We start from the raw sequence: 21,729 nt of genomic DNA, 5'->3' as shown, positions 1-21,729 counted from the left end.
TTTTTATAATTTCTGAAAAAGTTCAAGATTTGCTTCTAAACTTCTAAGCCTTGTAACATCCCCCAAAAATAAAATATCATTCCCAAATTGATCCAAACATGAAGTAGATATATGGTGAATGTAAAGTAATAACTATTTTTGTAGGTATTACTATGTATTATAGAAGTAGAGAAATTGAAACTTGGAAATTTGCAATTTTTTACAAATTTTTGGTAAATTTGGTATTTTTTTATAAATAAAAATGATTTTTTTTTTACATCATTTTACCAGTGTCATGAAGTACAATATGTGACGAAAAAACTATCTCAGAATGGCCTGGATAAGTCAAAGTGTTTTAAAGTTATCAGCACTTAAAGTGACTCTGGTCAGATTTGCAAAAAATGGCCTGGTCCTTAAGGTGAAATAAGGCTGTGTCCCAAAGGGGTTAAAAAGAGTTTAGATGATTTATTAGAACTAAGTGACATTAATGCATATGAAAACATGTAGAATTCTGGCTCCCTCTCCCCTTCCCTTAATTCACATTTCCTCCAATGTCTTGAACTTGTTGGACTTATGTCCTTTTTAACTGCTCTAAGTAACTATGTAACTATTAATTATTTAACGCAATATCAGCAGTCTTTCATTGTCTGTAACACAAAGGTCAATAGGAAGGGCACTAAAGACACACATCTATGGGAATTCCTTAGTATGTGAATCTATAAAATGTAGACCTGTAACTAATAGTGCACTGACCAGTTTTTCCATGTTTTACAGTCCTCTGTCCGTGCAAGTCGGGGAACAGTAGGAGGATATTTCCTAGCTGGAAGAACAATGACCTGGTGGCCTGTAAGGAATAATAAAATATACTGGCTTATACAATTAATAAGTGACAACAACCTGTATTTACAGTCATGAGAAAGACAAAGAACATTGTTTTACATTGTTTTAAGTATAAGGAGGACATATAAAAAAAAAATCTGGTAGTTAGACGGTCTTAAAATCAGGTAACTACAACCTCAGATGAACATGAGAAACTACACTGTGTCTTTATTTATTTTGGGCTACTTTCACACTAGTGTTTTCACTGGATCCGGCAGGGTTCAGCAAAAACGATTCCGTTACTGATAATGCAACCATCTGCATCCGTTATGAACGGATCCGGTTGTATTATCTTTAATATAGCCAAGACGGATCCGTCATGAACTCCATTGAAAGTCAATGGGGGACGGATCAGTTTTCTACTGTGGCAGATTGTGGCAGAGAAAACGGATCCGTCCCCATTGACTTGCATTGGGGGTCATACCGTCTTGCTCCGAATCCCAGGACAGAAAGCAAACTACTGTATTTATACATATCTCTTTTACATATCTCTTTGTGCTTCATAGATCAATGTTCACCTATTATTTTTTTACACTTAGAGTTTGGTGGTAGCCTCAAACTGTTCAATTTGTGCTTTTTCATGATACGATTTCCCCCTAATGGTAGCCTCAAACTGTTCAATCAGTTCTTTCTCGTAATAATATTTTCCTCTAGTGATAGCCTTAAAATTTTCAATCAGTTCTTTTTCATAATAAGATTTTCCCCTAGTATAGTCTCAAACTGTTCAATCAGTGCTTTTTCATAGTAAGATTTTTTCCTAGTGGTAGCCTCAAACTGTTCAATCCATGCTTTTTCATAATAAAATTTTGTATATATTGCTGTGCTTGCATCCCCACATAATGCTTCTCTGGAAAAGAGACATGCAAGCCAAAAGTAAAGAAAACTGAACTTCCTATATCAGGAACTCAGCCTTTTCTGGGTAACTACCGTTTCTCTTTCACTCATCTCTAGTTTGACCATATTGCACAGCTCCACTTTTGCAAAAACAAAACAGATTATATTTGCACAAATACCTTATACCAACTGTCAAGCACGATGGTGGAGGGGTGCTGATTAGGGGTTGTTTTGAAGCGACAGGACCTGAGCACCTTGCAGTCATTGAGTTGACCATGAACCATATGAACCTCTGTATATCAAAGTATTCTAGAGTCAAATGTGAGGTCATCTATCCAACAGCTAATGCTTGGCCGAAACTGAGTCATGAAACAGGATGATGATAAAACGATTACTTGAAGTCATTGATGGACATTTTTATACATGGCTTTTCCATTTTAGCTTAATTTTTGTGTAACAGATAATAAAATGGTGGAATCTGTTGTGTGTTGTTGTTCATCTCAGGTTGCATTTGCCTAATTTTAAGACCTTCTAAGGATGATTTCGGAGAATTGTCATGGCTTGTGAGAGTCAGCAAGGTAACCAGCATAAAGCATTAAAGACTTTGTTGCTACAAAGGGGGCACAAGTTAAGACACCCTATGCACCCCAGATTAGTGGACACAGAGGCTACAACATTTTAATTAGCAAGGTGATCAGTGTACAGCATTGCAAATCCTGCTGCATTGGAGACATAATGAGTTAAGACACTCTGCACACTTCAGGCACTATTTTGGCCAATTGTTTTATTGGAACCACACGCCATCTTGCACATTGTGCAAGATGATTGATGGATATACTGCAACTCCTACTGTGCACACAGTAAAGGAAACTTTTGTTAAGTTCAATAATTTAATTGCGTGCCCTGTCTTGCACCAACACGTACATTAAAGGCACCCCTAAAATACCATCAGGCAGAGAGCCCACGGCTACAGAGAGTGCCCCAAGGAAAAACAGGATGCTCCTCCTTCAATGCACCCATCCCAGGGAGACATGGCCTGAGGGAATACACCGTGACATCAGGGCCACTACCATTCCCATCCTCTGCTCCAGCTCCTCAGGGGCTCGCAGCATGCTTTTCTCATGACTGTATATACCCATTTTTCATCGGCTACAATGAATCTTAATCCTTTATCCAGTTTTATTATATTGAGTAGGTAGTTCTGATTATTACAGATATAGTTATTAAAAGTATGTGAGAGTCTTTTGAAAGGGGTTGACCAATTTACACACGTGGATGTTAAATAGTGGGTGTAGTTTTCTGATCACTTCCCTGTAGAATGCAGGGGCGGAAGAAAAATCTAATTTGAATGGGACTGATGTATGTGATGTCATGGGCTGAGGTGGGAGTGTTGGGAGTGGAAACTACTCCCCTTTCCCCATTCAGATATTGAGGGATACTGAGGACAGGCAATAAAAATTAAACTCTAAGGGCCAGATTTATCATGACTCTGACAGCTCACTCCACTTTAACATATGGCTAAAGTCAGTTTTAGCCAAGTCAGATTTATAATTGGCCCTTTAAGACTGTAATAAATGTGGTTTGACGGTAGCAGTTTATCCGTCAGTAAGCAGCCTTACAAAAGTCGCACGTTTTTATGAAAAAGTCGCACGTTTTTATGAAAAAGTCGCATGTTCTATTAAAAAGTCTCATAAGATAAGCATGGTCCTCACTGGAGTGAAATTGCGACTTTTTTGCGACTTTTTAAATAGTCCCAATAGATAATCTGTCTAGAGATTAATTTACATAAGAAAACACGCCCACTTTCAGAAAACTGGCGAGCATAGTGCAGAGCAGAAAAAAGTCGCAAATTTGTGCGCAGTTTTAGCGTTTGGGACTTTTTTTGGGACTTTTTCACTCCATTATTCTGACCTGAGCTAATGATAAATCTGGCCCTAAGTTTGTGGCTCAGTTTGGCTTCTGAATATTCCATGTATTACAAGACAGATACTGCCCGTCTGAGTTTGAAAACTGCAGATGCCATTCACAGTCAGACAAGCTTGATCAGAATTCACATAGTCCATAGTCCATGAAGTGGATTTCGATCTGAAATTCAGGATAAATTAGATTAGTCGCAAAGCTCAATTTCCTCGTACTTCGTGGTAGCGAATCAGTTTTCCCTGAATGATGGTCCAAAATAAAACAAAGCATACTTACCTCATCGATTGGACCGCGAAAACCTGGCCGCCACCATGTTAAAGATCTCGCACGAAATCCCATGCGTGGTGGCATATGACGTCATCATGGGCTGCACAAGATTTTGCGCTAGATCTTCAATCAAGATGGCGGCGGCTGGCTTGTAGCAATCAAATGGATGAGGCAAGTATGATTTATTTATTTAAATTTTACACTGTGTTATAACTGTCAGATACCACGATCAGCTATGAACGCGGCATGTGAGAGGTACAATGAAGGGGCAGCAGCGCAATCGCTGCTCCCTGTCATTGCACCCACTACTTACAAACAAATGCACTTCGTGATGAAGTAATTTGTCACAAAGCAAATTTTTTGGTGAAATTAAGCAGCTGAATTGAATTTTACAATACTTTGCTCATCACTAGTTACAACATTCAGGGCCCCATTATTGAATATCGGAGCATATCCTACGGTAGCAATATGTCTATCATGAGCAAACCCTTTTAAAATTATCAGTGGGGTCTGATCCCAAAACCCAAATAGTAGTATCACAAGAGCAGGTGTCTGGCACTGCTGTGGATATAAAGTTCACACAATGAGCAACCAAATTCTCAAAATCCAGAAACTCAACTCAACGTGCTAATCTTAAGGTGGTGCTCAGTGATGGAATCCAAGACATTGATCCATGTAAGGCTACTTTCACACTAGCGTTTTTTTACGGATCCGTCATGGATCTGCAAAAACGCTTCCGTTACAATAATACAACCGCATGCATTCGTCATGAACGGATCTGGTTGTATTATGTCTTCTATAGCCATGACAGATCCGTCATGAACGCCATTGAAAGTCAATGGGGGACGAATCTGTTTTCTATTGTGTCGGAGAAAATGGATCCGTCCCTATTGACTTACATTGTGTCAGGATGGATCCGTCTTGCTCCGCACCACATTCCGGACAGAAAAACGCTGCTTGCAGCGCTACTCTCTCCGTAATGGGAGCGCAACCAAACGGAACAGAACGCATTCTGGTGCATTCCGTTTCGTTCAGTTTTGTCCCCATTGACAATGAATGGGGACAAAACTGAAGCGTTTTCATCCGCTATTGAGATCCTATGATGGATCTCAATAGCGGAATTGAAAACGCTAGTGTGAAAGTAGCCTAAGAAAAGACAAAATTTACGGCACTCATCCTTCGAAACAGATTGTACTGAAGGGTGAGTGCCGTGAATTATTCTTTACTTACATGAAAGCTTCTTTATTGTAGTTGGGGCAGGGGTATAGGGATTTGTGAGCTGTGAGACCATTTTCCGCAACTGAAGGGGACACCATGTCCCAATGACTTGGACATTTAGAATATGCATCTTCGATACTTATCCTGGTGTAGGGCTACCATAAAATTCTCAAAATATTGTCAATGGGTGGAAGCTTGAGATTGCCAATGTCTGTGGTTTGTTTGCCAAAAGTTTGGTCACCTAATGTATTTTATGGTTGTGTCAACAAGCCCAAGCAATGGCCTCCTTGTGGAGTTGCAAACCAAGCAAGGAAAGGGGAGTGGGATGATTTATGCACTAAAAATTACTGTATATGACAATGAAGCTGCAAATATTTTGTATATTTTTCCTAAATTCCAAGTCTGAAAAAATATGACATCTTTAAATCAATATAGATCCTGCTGATGCATCTATTTATAACTCTGAAATACTTATAACCTTGTCTTTATGTTTGTAGATTGGTGCTTCGTTAATGTCCACCAATGTTAGCAGCAGTCTCTTCGTTGGCATGGCAGGATCAAGTGCTGCAGGAGGTTTGGCTGTTGGAGGCTTTGAATGGAATGTAAGAAAATGTATTCATTGTTAACTGCAATGCAAATGAGAAAAGAGTCTGTACAAAAAGAACTGGGTTTAATCACTGAAAGGGATTTTCACATCTCGGACATCCCGAGGATATGCCATTAATGATAGATGCTGGGCCCACTTCTGGGACCCAATCCTACCTCTAGAATTGGGCGGGGCCTCCCCACTTCCATCCAGCCTGGATGCAGCGTCCATAGGTTTTCAGGACTACAGAAACAATCAAGTGGGTTGTGCTTCATTGTTTCCTTAAATCTCATCTTCAAGTGCTTGGAAGTTATGGAAACAATGTAGCACAGTCCGTTTGTCTATTTCCGTAGTCCTGACCATCTCAGGTTGTGAAATCAAAGTGACATGGGTTCGGGGGACTCCATTCTAAAAATAGGTTTGGATCCCAAAGATGGAATCAGCATCAGAAAGTTAGGACATAGGTGGGAATAAACTCTTGACACAAATTCACTTACATGTATGTTCCTGTGTGTTAGCACTTGATGCCCAGTGCAGTACATTTACATCACTGGGATGGCACGTACTAAGGAGCTGTCCTGCACCAATTTCAGCAGGAGCCAGCTGTAATCCACAGCCATGCTCCTACTGCAACAGCCAAGATCCGAGCTACGTGTAGCACCAATCCCAAATATTTAACCCCTTTACAACTGAAGCATCTAAATGGTTTACAGATGAATCAGGTTCCCTCTGTACACCATTAGGCCCACCTTGATACAGCAGATTTTTTGTAGCGTGCACAAGATTTGGCACATTTTCTTCAAACAAGATGGCCGCGATGACTTCTCCACGATCAAATAAATGAGGTGAGTATGTAATTTTTTTAACACACTTCAGAATGAGGAACCTAACTAAAATCGCTGTTTATTAGAATCATTTAAAATAGACCAGATAAATCTCGATGTAACTAATCGCAGCCTATATCAAAAAGTACGGTAGGTAGACCATGAAAAAAAGACAATATACTATATGGCAAATGCACAAAAAGACCCAGACCTCAAATATATGCTGCAGGGAGTTAGAAGAACCAGGAAAACAGAGGATATATACCACCAGGGCAACTGTCCCTGCTGAAGACCCTGTTCTCGCCCTCTGCCTGGACACAGCCCCTGATGGGGCTAGCCCCGTACCTAGCCTGGATTTCCCTAGTGCACCCTAATCATCGTATTAAATCCCTTTTACCCCGACGCGTTTCTCCCAGAGTGGGATCCCCAGGGGGTTCGTCAAAGAAAAGTTAAGAGGCAAAAAATGATAAAACACTGATAATGCAAATTATAAACAAAAAGGGAAATAAACTGGCTTATCTTTATATACAGCACTGGGACCCACAGATGTCACATGCGAACGACGTCCACCTATATTCAGAATGAATTGAACCATGTCATTAAAGGTATCAAATAGTAATAGTGATTAATGACGGTGACTTTGCAGATAATAAAGCCACAGTACATGACTTACATGTCCCAGTGGTGTAGCCAGAGCTCCCAGGTGCCTGATGCTGTAGAGGGCTGTGGGGATCAATACTGGCTTTAAATAGCGGCGCGCAGCGAGCCTTCCGCTCGCCGGAAGAGGTACTTCTGTAACACCCCAGAGTTGTGTTACGAAACTCTTCTTCCCCGCTACAATCTCCTAAGAGCCTTAACTTTGTCATCTGATGTAATTTTACATTATGTCTTCACAAATGTACATAAAACCTTGTTAAATCTAATTATTGCTGTAATTTCCATGTTCACCAGCAGTTGGCAGCAATGGTCTGGTAAGGACTTAGGTTCAGTTTAGTACACCTAAGCTGGAATAGTTCATTACAGCTTAGCTCCCCCTCTGTGAGCAAAGTGGGCTGTGCCCACATCCTGCAGCATGTGTATCCCACTCCCTGCTAGGGGTAGGGTGTGCGTGTTAGGAGCTCCCTGAGATAGAGAAGAAAGCCAGGATCTTGTCTCAGCTGAGACATTGATCATCATCCCCAGCCTGAGCCTCAGCTGGACGAAGCAAGCAAACAAACTCCAGTTCCAGGAAGAAAGCATACCCTGATAAGATAACTATGAGTAAAGTCCAGAGACCCATGAAAAGCCATATTCCTCCTTAGCTAGTCAGTCCCCATACAGCAGAAAAAGGAGAGTGCAGAAGCCAAATTCCTGCCACAGTACAGAGCTACAAAGCAGACGTTCTTTCCTGCAAGCTCCAGGTTGATAGAGTAGAAGATAAATTCCTGCCAAACATTGCCAATACCTGCTGGGACCAAAGACTAAAGCTGTATCTTGCTTGGATGAAAGTTACCCTCAGTAAAGACAAGTTTGAACTTTACCAAAGGTCTGGATCTAAATTTTTCTGCTGCAAAATCCCTCTATTACTCCTACTAGCACTACACTCAATTTATTGCTAGTGAGCCAGGAGCCAGGAGTCCAGCAGTACCCAGGTAGGAGACACCCTTGACACAATTACCACTACCATACAGAGACAATACACCACTCTGGGACGTGTGTTATAACAACCATAAAGGGCCATGTGATAGTACCCTGCGTACGCTGCAATTGGTGTCACAAACTACTACAAAACATAGACTATCATCTACACCTGACCCAGTCATTGCATAATTTGGCGTCAGTGTGTATACCCCGTTCCTGCTCATTGCACTTCCGGTTGGTAGAACGCATTGCCACAAGGTAACTTTAACCCCTTAGGGACGCAGGGCGTATCGGTACGCCCTATTTCCCGAGTCCTTAAGGACTCAGGGCGTACCGGTACGTCCTAACTTGAAATCGGCATTCCGGCGCCCCAGGGGTTAATCGGAACGGGATTTCGGCTGAAATCATTCAGCCGGCATCCCGTAACAATGCAGGGGGGGTCATTTGACCCCCCCGCATCGACGATCGCAGAAAACCGCATGTCAATTCAGACCTGCGGTTTTCTGCGTTTCCGGTCCATTCGGGTGTCCTGTGACCCGATGAACCGGAAAAAGACTGCGATCGGTGGCGTAATTATACACCACCTATCGCAGTCCGAGGATTTGAAGAGGCGGTGCTGGCCCTGGTGCTGATGCCTGCTGTCCAGGGTGCTGATTGGTGCAGGGGAGAGAGGCGCGAGATTCAAACTTCCTGCGCTCCTCTCTCCCCTCCTCTTCCTGTCCAGCACCCTGACCGTGCAGCACCGTCCAGAACGAGCTCCTGTGTCCCCCCAATCGGCATCCATCACCCTCCTGCACCCATCGCCACCCAGGTAGGTTAGGGTCAGTGAGGGAGAGGCACCGTTAGGCAGGAAAAGAAGGGAAAAGTTAGTTAGGAAAAAAAAAACACTTTATTTCCAAACTTTCTTTGATCCATCCATCAGACCCCAGATCCCCCCCCTGCCACTTCCCCCCCCCCCCACCAGACCCCCCCACCATGCTAGGGATCCTGTGGCCCACCCTAGTACGAGCCGCCCTGGGGTTCGTACTGGTTTCCCGGCCCACCAAATAAGTCCACCGGAGCCCCCTGCCGATGAACTTAGCTGGTGTCCCCCAGTGGACTTTGAGCCTGAGATTCCGGATTTTGCTGGCAATCCTGGAATCCAGATTCCCACAGTGGGGTTTACTGAAATAGACTATTTTAGTTTTTTTTTCAGTAACCCACTGGTGAATCTGATGGTGGAGCAGACGAATCTGTACGCCCAACAGTTCGTCGCTCAAAACCCAGGCTCATTTTTGGCTAGACCCGGTGGCTGGACGCCGGTCAGTGCAGCCGAGATGAGGACATTTTGGGGCCTCGTGCTGCATATGGGTCTAGTCCAAAAACCCAGTGTCAGGCAATACTGGAGTGGGGACGTCCTATACCAGACCCCACTGTACAGTATGGTCATGACACGTCCCCGGTTTGAGGTCATCCGGAAATGTCTGCATTATTCCGATAATGCAGCATGTCCACCCCGAGGTGATCCTGCCTATGACCGGCTGTATAAGATACGGCCGGTCATCGATCACTTTGGGGCCACATTTCAGCAGGCCTACGTACCTGGAAGGGAGGTCGCGGTTGATGAGTCTCTCGTTGCGTTCAAGGGGAGACTCAGTTTCCGCCAATATATTCCCACAAAGCGGGCGAGGTATGGCGTGAAGCTATACAAAATTTGTGAGAGTACCTCAGGGTACACTTACAAATTTCGTGTGTACGAGGGGCGAGATTCCCGGATTCAACCCCCAGAATGTCCCCCCACTCTGGGTGTTACCGGGAAACTCGTGTGGGACCTTATGTACCCACTGCTGGATAAGGGTTACCACTTGTACGTGGACAACTTTTATACCAGCATTCCCTTGTTCAGGTCCCTTGCCGCCAGATCCACGTTCGCTTGTGGGACCGTGCGGAAAAATCAACGCGGCCTCCCTGCCTACCCCCTCCAGGTACCTATCCCCAGGGGTGAGACCCGTGCACTTACCAGTGGAAACCTGTTGCTGGTCAGGTATAAGGACAAGAGGGATGTCCTTATGCTGTCCACAATCCACGGTAACAGCACCACCCCTGTCCCTGTGCGAGGTACCGCGGCAACAGTCCTCAAGCCCGATTGTATCGTCGACTACAATCGGTATATGGGAGGAGTTGATCTCTCTGATCAAGTCCTCACGCCATATAACGCCATGCGCAAAACCCGGGCATGGTACAAAAAAGTTGCGGTCTACTTGGTGCAGGTTGCCATGTACAACTCTTTTGTACTATCCCGAAGCGCTGGCAGCACAGGGACATTCCTCCAATTCTATGAGGCAGTCCTCAAGGACCTGATCTTTTCGGACCGGGAAAGAGCAGGCCGGAGTACCTCGGGAATTGGAGGCGCCCGGATCGTCCCTGGCCAACACTTTCCAGGTGTGGTCCCCCATACTGGAAAGAAGGGACGAACCCAAAAAAAGTGCAGAGTGTGTCGCAGGAGGGGGATACGGAAGGACACCACCACTCAGTGCGACACTTGCTCCGATCATCCGGGCCTCTGCGTTATCGATTGCTTCAGGGAGTATCACACTTCCATGGAGTACTAAATTTTTATAATCCCCAACAGTCCACTAGAGAACATAAAAAACTATGGCTCTCAGACTTTGAAAACACGGAAACATTTTTTTTTCCCCCAAAAAATATTAGTTTTAGTGCAGGCATCCTCAAACTGCGGCCCTCCAGATGTTGTAAAACTATAACTCCCAGCATGCCCAGACAACCTACAGCCATCAGCAGGGCATGGTGGGAATTGTAGTTTTACAACATCTGGAGGGCCGCAGTTTTTAGGATGCCTGCTTAGTGTCTCCAAAGTCTGAGAACCATACATATTGGGCATCGTCGCGTGCGTAAAAGTCGTCGCTATAAAAATAACTTTTGCCCAAACACCTCGGATGAACGGTGTTAAAAATATAAAATAAAAACGGTGCCAAAACACCCATTTTTGGGCAAAATTTCCATTTGAATCCTTTTTGCCGGTAATAAAGCAAGGGTTAACCGCCAAACAAAACTCAATATTTATGGCCCTGATTCTGTAGTTTGCAGAAACACCCCATATGTGGTCGTAAATGGCTATATAGTCGCACGGCAGGGCATAGAACGAAGGGAACTCCATATGGTTTCTAGAAGGCAGATTTTGATGGACAGTTTTTTTTTTTGACACCATGTCCCATTAGAAGCCCCCCCTGATGTAGCCTAGACTAGAAACTCCAAAAAAGTGACCCCATCTAAGAAACTACACCCCTCAAGGTATTCAAAAGTTACTTTACAAACTATGTTAACCCTTTAGGTGTTCCACAAAACTAAATAGCGAATGTAGAAACAATTTTAGAATTTTTTTTTTGTTACATTGCCTCAAAAAAGAGTAATATAGAGCAACCAAAAATCATATTTACCCCTAAAATAGTCCCAAAACAACAACCACCTTATCCCGTAGTTTCCTAGATGGGGTCACTTTTGTGGAGTTTCTACTCTAGGGGTGCATCAGGGGGCTTGAAAGGGTACATGGTGTAAATAAACCAGTCCAGCAAAATCTGCCTTCCAAAAACCATATGACGTTCCCCTTCTTCTATGTCCTGCCGTTTAGCCAAATAGTAGTTTACGACCACATATGGGGTGTTTCTGCAAACTACAGAATTGGGGCAACCCATTTTGAGTTTTGTTTGGCAGTTAACCCTTGTTTTACTCCTGGTAAAAATTGATTATATTGGAAAATTTTCCAAAAAATTGAAATTTCTAAATTGTTTCTCCATCTGCCATTAACTCTTGTGGAACACCTAAAGGGTTAACAAAGTTTTTAAACCCAGTTTTGAATACCTTGAGGGGTGTACTTTCTTAGATGGAGTCACTTTTTTGAAATTTCTATTCTAGGGGTGCAACAGGGGGCTTCAAATGGGACATGGTATAAACAAAACCAGTCCTGCAAAATCTGCCTTCCAAAACCCATATGGTGTTCCCCTTCTTCTATGTGCTCCCGTTCGGCCAAACAGTAGTTTACGACCACATATGGGGTGTTTCTGCAAACTACAGAATCGGGGCAACCCATTTTGAGTTTTGTTTGGCAGTTAACCCTTGTTTTACTCCTGGAAAAAATTGACTATATTGGAAAAATTTCCAAAAAATAGAAATTTCAAAATTGTTTCTCCATCTGCCATTAACTCTTGTGGAACACCTAAAGGGTTAACAAAGTTTGTAAACCCAGTTTTGAATACCTTGAGGGGTGTACTTTCTTAGATGGAGTCACTTTTTTGAAATTTCTATTCTAGGGGTGCAACAGGGGGCTTCAAATGGGACATGGTATAAACAAAACCAGTCCTGCAAAATCTGCCTTCCAAAACCCATATGGTGTTCCCCTCCTTCTATGTGCTCCCGTTCGGCCAAACAGTAGTTTACGACCACATATGGGGTGTTTCTGCAAACTACAGAATCGGGGCAACCCATTTTGAGTTTTGTTTGGCAGTTAACCCTTGTTTTACTCCTGGAAAAAATTGATTATATTGGAAAAATTTCCAAAAAATAGAAATTTCAAAATTGTTTCTCCATCTGCCATCAACTCTTGTGGAACACCTAAAGGGTTAACAAAGTTTGTAAACCCAGTTTTGAATACCTTGAGGGGTGTACTTTCTTAGATGGAGTCACTTTTTTGAAATTTCTATTCTAGGGGTGCAACAGGGGGCTTCAAATGGGACATGGTATAAACAAAACCAGTCCTGCAAAATCTGCCTTCCAAAACCCATATGGTGTTCCCCTCCTTCTATGTGCTCCCGTTCGGCCAAACAGTAGTTTACGACCACATATGGGGTGTTTCTGCAAACTACAGAATCGGGGCAACCCATTTTGAGTTTTGTTTGGCAGTTAACCCTTGTTTTACTCCTGGAAAAAATTGATTATATTGGAAAAATTTCCAAAAAATAGAAATTTCAAAATTGTTTCTCCATCTGCCATCAACTCTTGTGGAACACCTAAAGGGTTAACAAAGTTTGTAAACCCAGTTTTGAATACCTTGAGGGGTGTACTTTCTTAGATGGAGTCACTTTTTTGAAATTTCTATTCTAGGGGTGCAACAGGGGGCTTCAAATGGAACATGGTATAAACAAAACCAGTCCTGCAAAATCTGCCTTCCAAAACCCATATGGTGTTCCCCTCCTTCTATGTGCTCCCGTTCGGCCAAACAGTAGTTTACGACCACATATGGGGTGTTTCTGCAAACTACAGAATCGGGGCAACCCATTTTGAGTTTTGTTTGGCAGTTAACCCTTGTTTTACTCCTGGAAAAAATTGATTATATTGGAAAATTTTCCAAAAAATAGAAATTTCAAAATTGTTTCTCCATCTGCCATCAACTCTTGTGGAACACCTAAAGGGTTAACAAAGTTTGTAAACCCAGTTTTGAATACCTTGAGGGGTGTACTTTCTTAGATGGAGTCACTTTTTTGAAATTTCTATTCTAGGGGTGCAACAGGGGGCTTCAAATGGGACATGGTATAAACAAAACCAGTCCTGCAAAATCTGCCTTCCAAAACCCATATGGTGTTCCCCTCCTTCTATGTGCTCCCGTTCGGCCAAACAGTAGTTTACGACCACATATGGGGTGTTTCTGCAAACTACAGAATCGGGGCAACCCATTTTGAGTTTTGTTTGGCAGTTAACCCTTGTTTTACTCCTGGAAAGAATTGATTATATTGGAAAATTTTCCAAAAAATAGAAATTTCAAAATTGTTTCTCCATCTGCCATCAACTCTTGTGGAACACCTAAAGGGTTAACAAAGTTTGTAAACCCAGTTTTGAATACCTTGAGGGGTGTACTTTCTTAGATGGAGTCACTTTTTTGAAATTTCTATTCTAGGGGTGCAACAGGGGGCTTCAAATGGGACATGGTATAAACAAAACCAGTCCTGCAAAATCTGCCTTCCAAAACCCATATGGTGTTCCCCTCCTTCTATGTGCTCCCGTTTGGCCAAACAGTAGTTTACGACCACATATGGGGTGTTTCTGCAAACTACAGAATCGGGGCAACCCATTTTGAGTTTTGTTAGGCAGTTAACCCTTGTTTTACTACTGGAAAAAATTGATTATATTGGAAAATTTTCCAAAAAATAGAAATTTAAAAATTGTTTCTCCATCTGCCATTAACTCTTGTGGAAGACCTAAAGGGTTAATAAAGTTTGAAAAAACAGTTTTGAATACCTTGAGGGGTGTAGTTTCATTTTTGGGTGGTTTCTATTATGTAAGCCTCACAAAGTGACTTCAGACCTGAACTGGTCCCTAAAAAGTGTTTTTTTTTTAATTTCTGAAAAAGTTCAAGATTTGCTTCTAAACTTCTAAGCCTTGTAACATCCCCAAAAAATAAAATATCATTCCCAAAATGCTACAAACATGAAGTAGACATATGGGGAATGTAAAGTCATCACAATTTTTGGGGGTATTACTATGTATTACAGAGGTAGAGAAACTGAAACTTTGAAATTTGCTACTTTTTCAAAATTTTCGGTAAAAATTGTATTTTTTTATGCAAAAAAATTAACTTTTTTCACCCAATTTTAGCAGTGTCATGAAGTACAATATGTGACGAAAAAACAATCTCAGAACGGCCTGGGTAAGTCAAAGCGTTTTAAAGTTATCAGCACTTAAAGTGACATTGGTCACATTTGCAAAAAATGGCCAAGTCCTTAAGGTGAAATAGGGCTGAGTCCTTAAGGGGTTAAAGAAGCTGCGAGGTGAAGAAGAAAGGCGCACAGGTAGTCGCAGCCTTAATCCTTCAGTGGCTGATCAAAAATGAGCGTAGAAGTGAGATAAGCTTCAAACAGAATAACCTTGCGCCATTCAGTCCCCCCAGAGAGAAGAATAATGGTTATACATGCCCCCATTATGGTTATATTATACCATCCTCCACATAAAGTAAACAAAATTTCTAATAAAGTGGCCATACAGCCAGTATCCAGAAGTATATATACCCACAGCCACTGTATGCACCCCTTCTCAAGATGCACCAACACAGGTCCAGGACCCCAAACAAATACAAAGGGAACCCAAGGAACTAATTCTACTTGGATTAATAAGTACCCAAGTAGTATTATCATTCTTTATGTTCGAATGTTTCTTGCATCACTGGCCAGTCTGGGACTTAACGTCAACTAGAAGCTGAAGCATGAATTAATAGAAAGAAAATACGAAATGTACAGGAATACTAGATAAAACAACCAAAAGTCAACCTTTCATTTAACCCCAATGGGGACTGTGATCTAAATCTGTAAATCCATTCAGATTACTTTTTTTGGTCCCAGTCTCCTTTTTGTGATGATGGAGGGACAATTTCCAGAGCAGAAAATTTTAAGGCACGGGGGTCCCCCCATGTTTCTCAATCACATGATCAGCAACAGGGGTGATGTTCTTTTTCTACACATCGTTCACGGGTTCGCATATCCTCCTTCTAAGCTCCCTTTTTGTTTTTCCAACATAGTCCTTAGGACAGGGACACTGGCAGACATAGACTACCCCTCTACTTTTACAGTTTATAAAATCCCTAATCGTGGTGACACGGCTAGTGACTGAGCAGGTTACTGTTTTTGATAATGAGATGAACTCGCAGGCCTTACATGTCCCGCAACGGAACATCCCGCTTGGTCTGTGATCCAGCCACGTCCTAGTCCCCGCTGGAGCTACATAGTGGCTGTGTACCAGTCAGTCACGTAGGCTTTTCCTCCTCTGATAAGTGAGCGGAAGGCTTGCTGCACGCCGCTATTTAAAGCCAGTATTGATCCCCTACACCACTGGGACATGGTACTTTCACACTAGCGTTATTCTTTTCCGGCATTGAGTTCCGTCACAGGGGCTGAATACCGCAAAATAACTGATCAGTTTTATCCTAATGCTTTCTGAATGGACAGCAATCCGTTCAGGATGTCTTCAGTTCAGTCTTTTTGACTTTTCAGGGTGGAGATAGGTATGCTGCGTTTTATTTCCATCCAAAATTCCGTCGCCGGAACTGCCCGCCGGATCCGGCAATACGGACACAAACTGATGCCATTTGTCAGACGGATCAGGATCCTGATCCGTCTGACAAATGCATTGAAATGCCGGATCAGTCTCTCCGGTGTCATTTATTTTTTTCAAATTGTTTTTGGTCTTAGCATGCACAGACCGCAATGCCGAATCCGTTTTGCAGGGCCGGATCCGGCATTAATGCATGGGGAAAAATGCCGGATCCGGCCCCGGGTGTTCCTGCAAAACGGATTCGGCATTGCGGTCTGTGCATGCTAAGACCAAAAACTATTTGAAAAAAATAAATGACACCGGAGAGACTGATCCGGCATTTCAATGCATTTGTCAGACGGATCAGGATCCTGATCCGTCTGACAAATGCCATCAGTTTGCGTCTGTATTGCCGGATCCGGCGGGCAGTTCCGGAGACGGAACTGCCTGCCGGAATCCTCTGCCGCAAGTGTGAAAGTACCCTCAGTCATGTACTGTGGCTCTATTATCCGCAGAGTCACCATCATTAATCACTATTACTATTTGATACCTTTAATGAGATGGTTCAATCCATTCTGATTATAGGTGGACGTCGTTCCATCATTATGAATGCCTTTCCATGTGACATCTCTGGGTCCCAGTGCTGTATATAAAGATAAACCAGTTCATTTCCCTTTTTGTTTATAATTTGCATTATCAGTGTTTTATCATTTTTGGTTTCTTTACTTCTCTTTGATGGACCCCCTGGGGATCCCACTCTGGGAGAAACGCATCGGGGTAAAAGAGATTTAATACGATGATTAGGGTGCACTAGGGAAATCCAGGCTAGGTACGGGGATGGAGAGGCTCCACCATCAGGGACTGTGTCCGAGCAGAGGGCGAGAACAGGGTCTTGAGCAGGGACAGTTGCCCTGGTGGTATATATCCCCTGTTTTCCTGGTTCTTCTCCCTCCCTGCAGCATATATTTGTGCATTTGCCGTAAAGTATATTGTCTTTGTGCTGTATATCTAATTTTCATGGTGTACCTACTTTTTGATATAGGCTGCGATTAGTTACAGCGAGATTTATCTGGTCTATTTTAAATGATTCTAAGAAACAGTGATTTTAGGTTCCTCATTCTGAAGTGTGTTCAGGTTAGTCTTTTTGTAAAATATTTGGGACCAGTTATCATCACGATATATCTTTTTTGTTCATGTTTTTCTGAGTGTACTTTTTTTAACCCCTAATTAACCCCTGAAAGGCCTCAATGTGACACTCAGATGCCGCAATCAGTTTTTGAAAACTTCGCTCATCTCTATTTACTATGTTTCTTTTATTTACATATATATTGGCATTTGCCTATTTTGTTCCGGTGGCCATTTTTACGTAAGTGATAACAGGAAGTGCCGCCATATTCTCAACGAAATGCCATTCTGTCACTGATACAACCGGGTGGCAAAATAGTTGATGATCGTCAGTGTCTGAGAAACGACAGCTAATAAGGCTTCACTTCATGTAGTCACTTTAAAAATGGTTGCCGCCATATAACACCAAAGTGCTAATATATCTTTTTAAGTAACTAAAACATAATTACCTAACTTTGGTAATTTTTTTAACTTTTTGATTTGGCCAATGTGTATGCATCCTTGACTGTCTCTCCATGCAAAATCCCACACACCCTAGTCATGTATTATAGGAGGAATGGGGGACTGAGGACCCTTGTTCTAGCAATTGTGAGGGCCTAAACAAGAAATGTGGGGCTTCCAGTGATAATACATATACATTGTATTCAGGTGATTAATGTGATTTAGCAGGAAAACCCCTTTAAGCCTGACACTATAGTCTTCTTGACAAAGCCTCTTATTTATAACTTATAACATTGACTAAGTTGAGTAACATCTAGGAGAGCAAACAACAACCAATCACAAAGCTGGAATAATAATGGGAAAAATATCTTTAGGAAAAATAACCAAAAATTCCATGTGATTTGTGAACAATGTATCAGCAGATAAAGTTCTCCATTCTTAGTGTAATAATAACCTTGTTGCTTCATGCAAGGCATCTTGGGTGCTGGTGGCTCTTGGATGGATCTTCGTACCTGTATATATTGCCTCTGGAGTAGTCACTATGCCACAGTACTTGGAAAAGCGTTTTGGTGGTAAACGGATTCGTATCTACATTTCTGTTCTATCACTCCTCCTCTACATCTTCACTAAAATATCGGTAAGTTTGGCACCTTTAACTAGTTAAAGTTGTGATTTACTTTATTGCTATAGTCATTGTTAGTATTAGTACCATTAAAGGAGTTGGCTACTTTGTGAAAAAATCTGTAAAACTTCATGAATTTGTGGGGACTAGCACAGAAAACCCCCAAGCTTCTCCTTCCCACATTTCACCACAGCAACCCGATTCACCGTGCCTTCTGCCTATGGATTATTCCTTCTGTAGACAATGGATGTTGGTGGGTGCTGCATCCATGGCAATTTAGATGGCAACACAAATGCAGAAGAGGATTTGCCCTGGGCAGTGGTCACATAGGTGAATCCTGTGATTCCTGTGCCATCCTAAATGCCATAGACAGGAGCCACTGTTTACAGATAGAATCCATAGGCAGGGGGGGATCCTAAACTTGGGTGCTGTGGTGAGACATGGGGGGGGGGGCTTAGGGATTTCCTCTGCTTATGTTCACAGGTTCATGACTTTTTACAGATTTTTTTTCACAAAGTGTTTGACTCCTTCAAACAGTTCTACCCTAGGGGCTCTTTCACACGAGCGGATCCAGTGCGGGTAATCTGCTGCGTGAAAGAGAGCCAAGCCCCGTTCCGGACAGCAGAGACACGGAGCATTAACATGATTGATAATACTCCGTGCCTCTCTGTGACCTTTTTACTACAAAATCACGGTGACAACTTTATCTCACTGTGATTTTGTAGTAAAAAGATCACAGAGAGGCACGGAGTATTATCAATCATGTCAATGCTCCGTGTCTCTGCTGTCCGGAACGGGGCTTGGCTCTCTTTCCGCTCGTGTGAAATGAGAATGAGCCCTAACTCATATAAGGTATATGTCTGCTTTTTAAGAGCAGATCCTGTCAAAATGATTTTTGGATCAGGGTGCACAAAAAAAAACAGAACTTCCCACTGAGAGCTCTGCCAAACATACCACACTAATTCTAAAAGTCTGTACTAACTAACATAATATAGTTGAATGGGGTAGCTGTGTTTCTCTCACTTGATAGAGTTGCAACTTACAAAAAAAGAAACACACAGTAAGCGAACCCTTTGGAATGACCTGTATTTCAGTATTGATAACTAATAAAATGCAGTCTGATGTTTTTGTAATCTACTTCATTACAGATTTTTTTTATTTATAGAAATCTACTTGTAAAGAGTCTTCATATGAATACTCTGACTATTGCTAAGGGGAGCCCATCTTGAGTGTTCTGCTGAGCACTGAAGACAACTATGTGGAACATACAGTGGCAGGCTTCTCAGCCTGCTTCCTGTCTCAGTACCCTAGCCCCTGGCTCCCTATATGTGACCTAACAATCTCTGTCTGTGTCTCTGCCTATCTGACTTGCCAGTGCTGACAAGAAGCTCTGCTCTTTTATCTCCATTCCCTATGCTTTTTTAATTTACTGAGTGCAGGGAAGAGAGTAGAGAGATGGACTGCGCTTAGAGCTGACAGTATGTATACAGAGACAGCGTTTGGTGGGTCTGGGGCCCCCTTCATCAGGTTGAAATGGCTCAATAAACAATCAGTGCTGTACAACAGGTATTAAAACCCCCCAAAAAAAAAATCCAGCCCAAAGATAAAAAGAAAGAACGATTTCCATATGAACTTCATCACCACATATAGCCAGAACTACAATCGGATCAGAACAATCCTTACCAAAAACTGGTATCTTTTGAGAAAGGACCCAATTCTTAATCCAATTATCCCCAAAATACCTCGCCTCACATTTAGAAGAGCTCGGACTCTAAAGAACATCCTAGCCCCTAGTAAACTAAGGAATTCTGAGACCATAGCCGAATACATCAGTACATCCCAACCGAGAAGCTTATGCTGGAAGACAATTTGTCAAAGAACTATGTTTAAAAATAACAAAGAGGAGGAATCTTTTCAAATCCGAGAGTAGCTTGGATTGTAATTCTAACCACGTAATCTACATCTTGGAGTGCCCATGTGGCCTACATTACGTGGGACGCACCACACAAACTCTCCAAAGAGACTGAACAAGCACAGATCCAAGGTAAAAAAACTGTTCTAGAAACACAGTGTATCCAGGCATGCGGCCAACCTCCACGGGGGGACTATTCTCTGGGTTTAAAATTACACCAATAGAGCAGATACCAGCTCATCAAAGAAAGAACTCGCAATGCATTAAATCTCGAGAAATGTACTGGATATACAAATTAAATACACTGCATCCATATGGCTTGAATGAGGCCTTTGAGATCAATCTCTATATCACTACTAGTCTCATCCAAATCCCCATCCCACTGCAGTCTCATGAGTTTGGTTGGAAAAACCTCTGTAGCAAATCTGTTCCCATTATAAAGCCCCCAATATTAGGATCCATTATTCTTCACTGCCCTAAAGGGGCCACCCATATTGTTTTCCAGCTCAATAGTAATTGTATGTCCTTATAATCTAGCACAAGGGACACCTGTCAATTTTATGTGTATAAATACAAGCATTATCGATATTTCTCTCTACAATTATAGTTAGATAAGAGGCAGGCTGAGAAGCCTTCCTCTGTATGTTCCATATAGTTTTCTTCAGCGCTCTCTAAACCCTGTTTTTTAATTAATTAATTAATTAACAACTTTCCCTAAAAAGTATATTACAAAAATACTTCATGTCCCTGTCCCAGCACAATCTTAAAAATAAAATGAAACAACAGTTATACTTTAATAACGTTTACATCCCTTTTATCAGAACTCACTTCCACCAAACATTCATGTACCATAGCTGCAAATAAGATCTGTGCAATGTTGAGGGGAAATTTTGGACCATTGCTCCCTGTTTCAGTTCATCAGTATTTCTAGGATTTCTAGGAGTTCAGGACATGGGCATTCCATAACACAAATCCTTTGATTTACTTTCATGGTGTGGCTCATTATCTTGTTGCATCACCCAACGTGTCTTCAACATGAGGTCACAGACGGTTGCTCTTACATTCTCCTGCAAAATACTTTAATCCACCATAGAATTCATTGTTACCTTAATGTATGAAAGTCATCCAGGCCCTGAGGCATCAAAGCAGGTCCAAACCATGATGCCCCACCATGTTTCACAGCTAGTATGAGGTTTTGGTCCTGATGTGGTGTTTACAGTCCCGTTATGCAGTAAGTGGGTTTTTCTTATAATACTCATTACCCATAAAGGGTTTTTTCCATGACTAGTGTAAAAAAAATCAAAATCAAACATCATATAGTACTTGACAATCTACTAATATGTCTGACAAGGCTAGAAGCAGCCCTGTACCTCACAAAGATCCAGAAATCTCCCCATACATAGCTCCAGCTGCTGGTAGCTCAGGGGCATGTCCTTTTTCAGAGGGTCTGTCGTTTTTGCTGCAACTCTCTCCCTGTAACTGTCACAGC

The 21,729-nt window shown here is 42.2% G+C and overlaps 1 protein-coding gene across 1 annotated transcript in view; it reads left to right on the top strand.

The window, feature by feature from the left end:
- Window positions 1-21,729, top strand: part of LOC120979855 (sodium/glucose cotransporter 4-like) — a 49,708-nt gene that overhangs the window by 6,015 nt on the left and 21,964 nt on the right. The window contains exons 2-4 of the mRNA XM_040408813.1: window positions 754-825; window positions 5,595-5,699; window positions 18,179-18,343. Of these exons, the coding sequence (XP_040264747.1) occupies window positions 754-825; window positions 5,595-5,699; window positions 18,179-18,343 (342 nt within the window). The remainder of the gene's footprint in view (window positions 1-753; window positions 826-5,594; window positions 5,700-18,178; window positions 18,344-21,729) is intronic.

The sequence above is a fragment of the Bufo bufo genome, chromosome 9 (assembly GCF_905171765.1).
Source record: "Bufo bufo chromosome 9, aBufBuf1.1, whole genome shotgun sequence".
NCBI classification, from domain to species: Eukaryota; Metazoa; Chordata; class Amphibia; order Anura; family Bufonidae; genus Bufo; species Bufo bufo.
The sequence above is the reverse complement of the archived record's forward strand: the minus strand, read 5'-3'. Positions and strand labels throughout refer to the sequence as shown.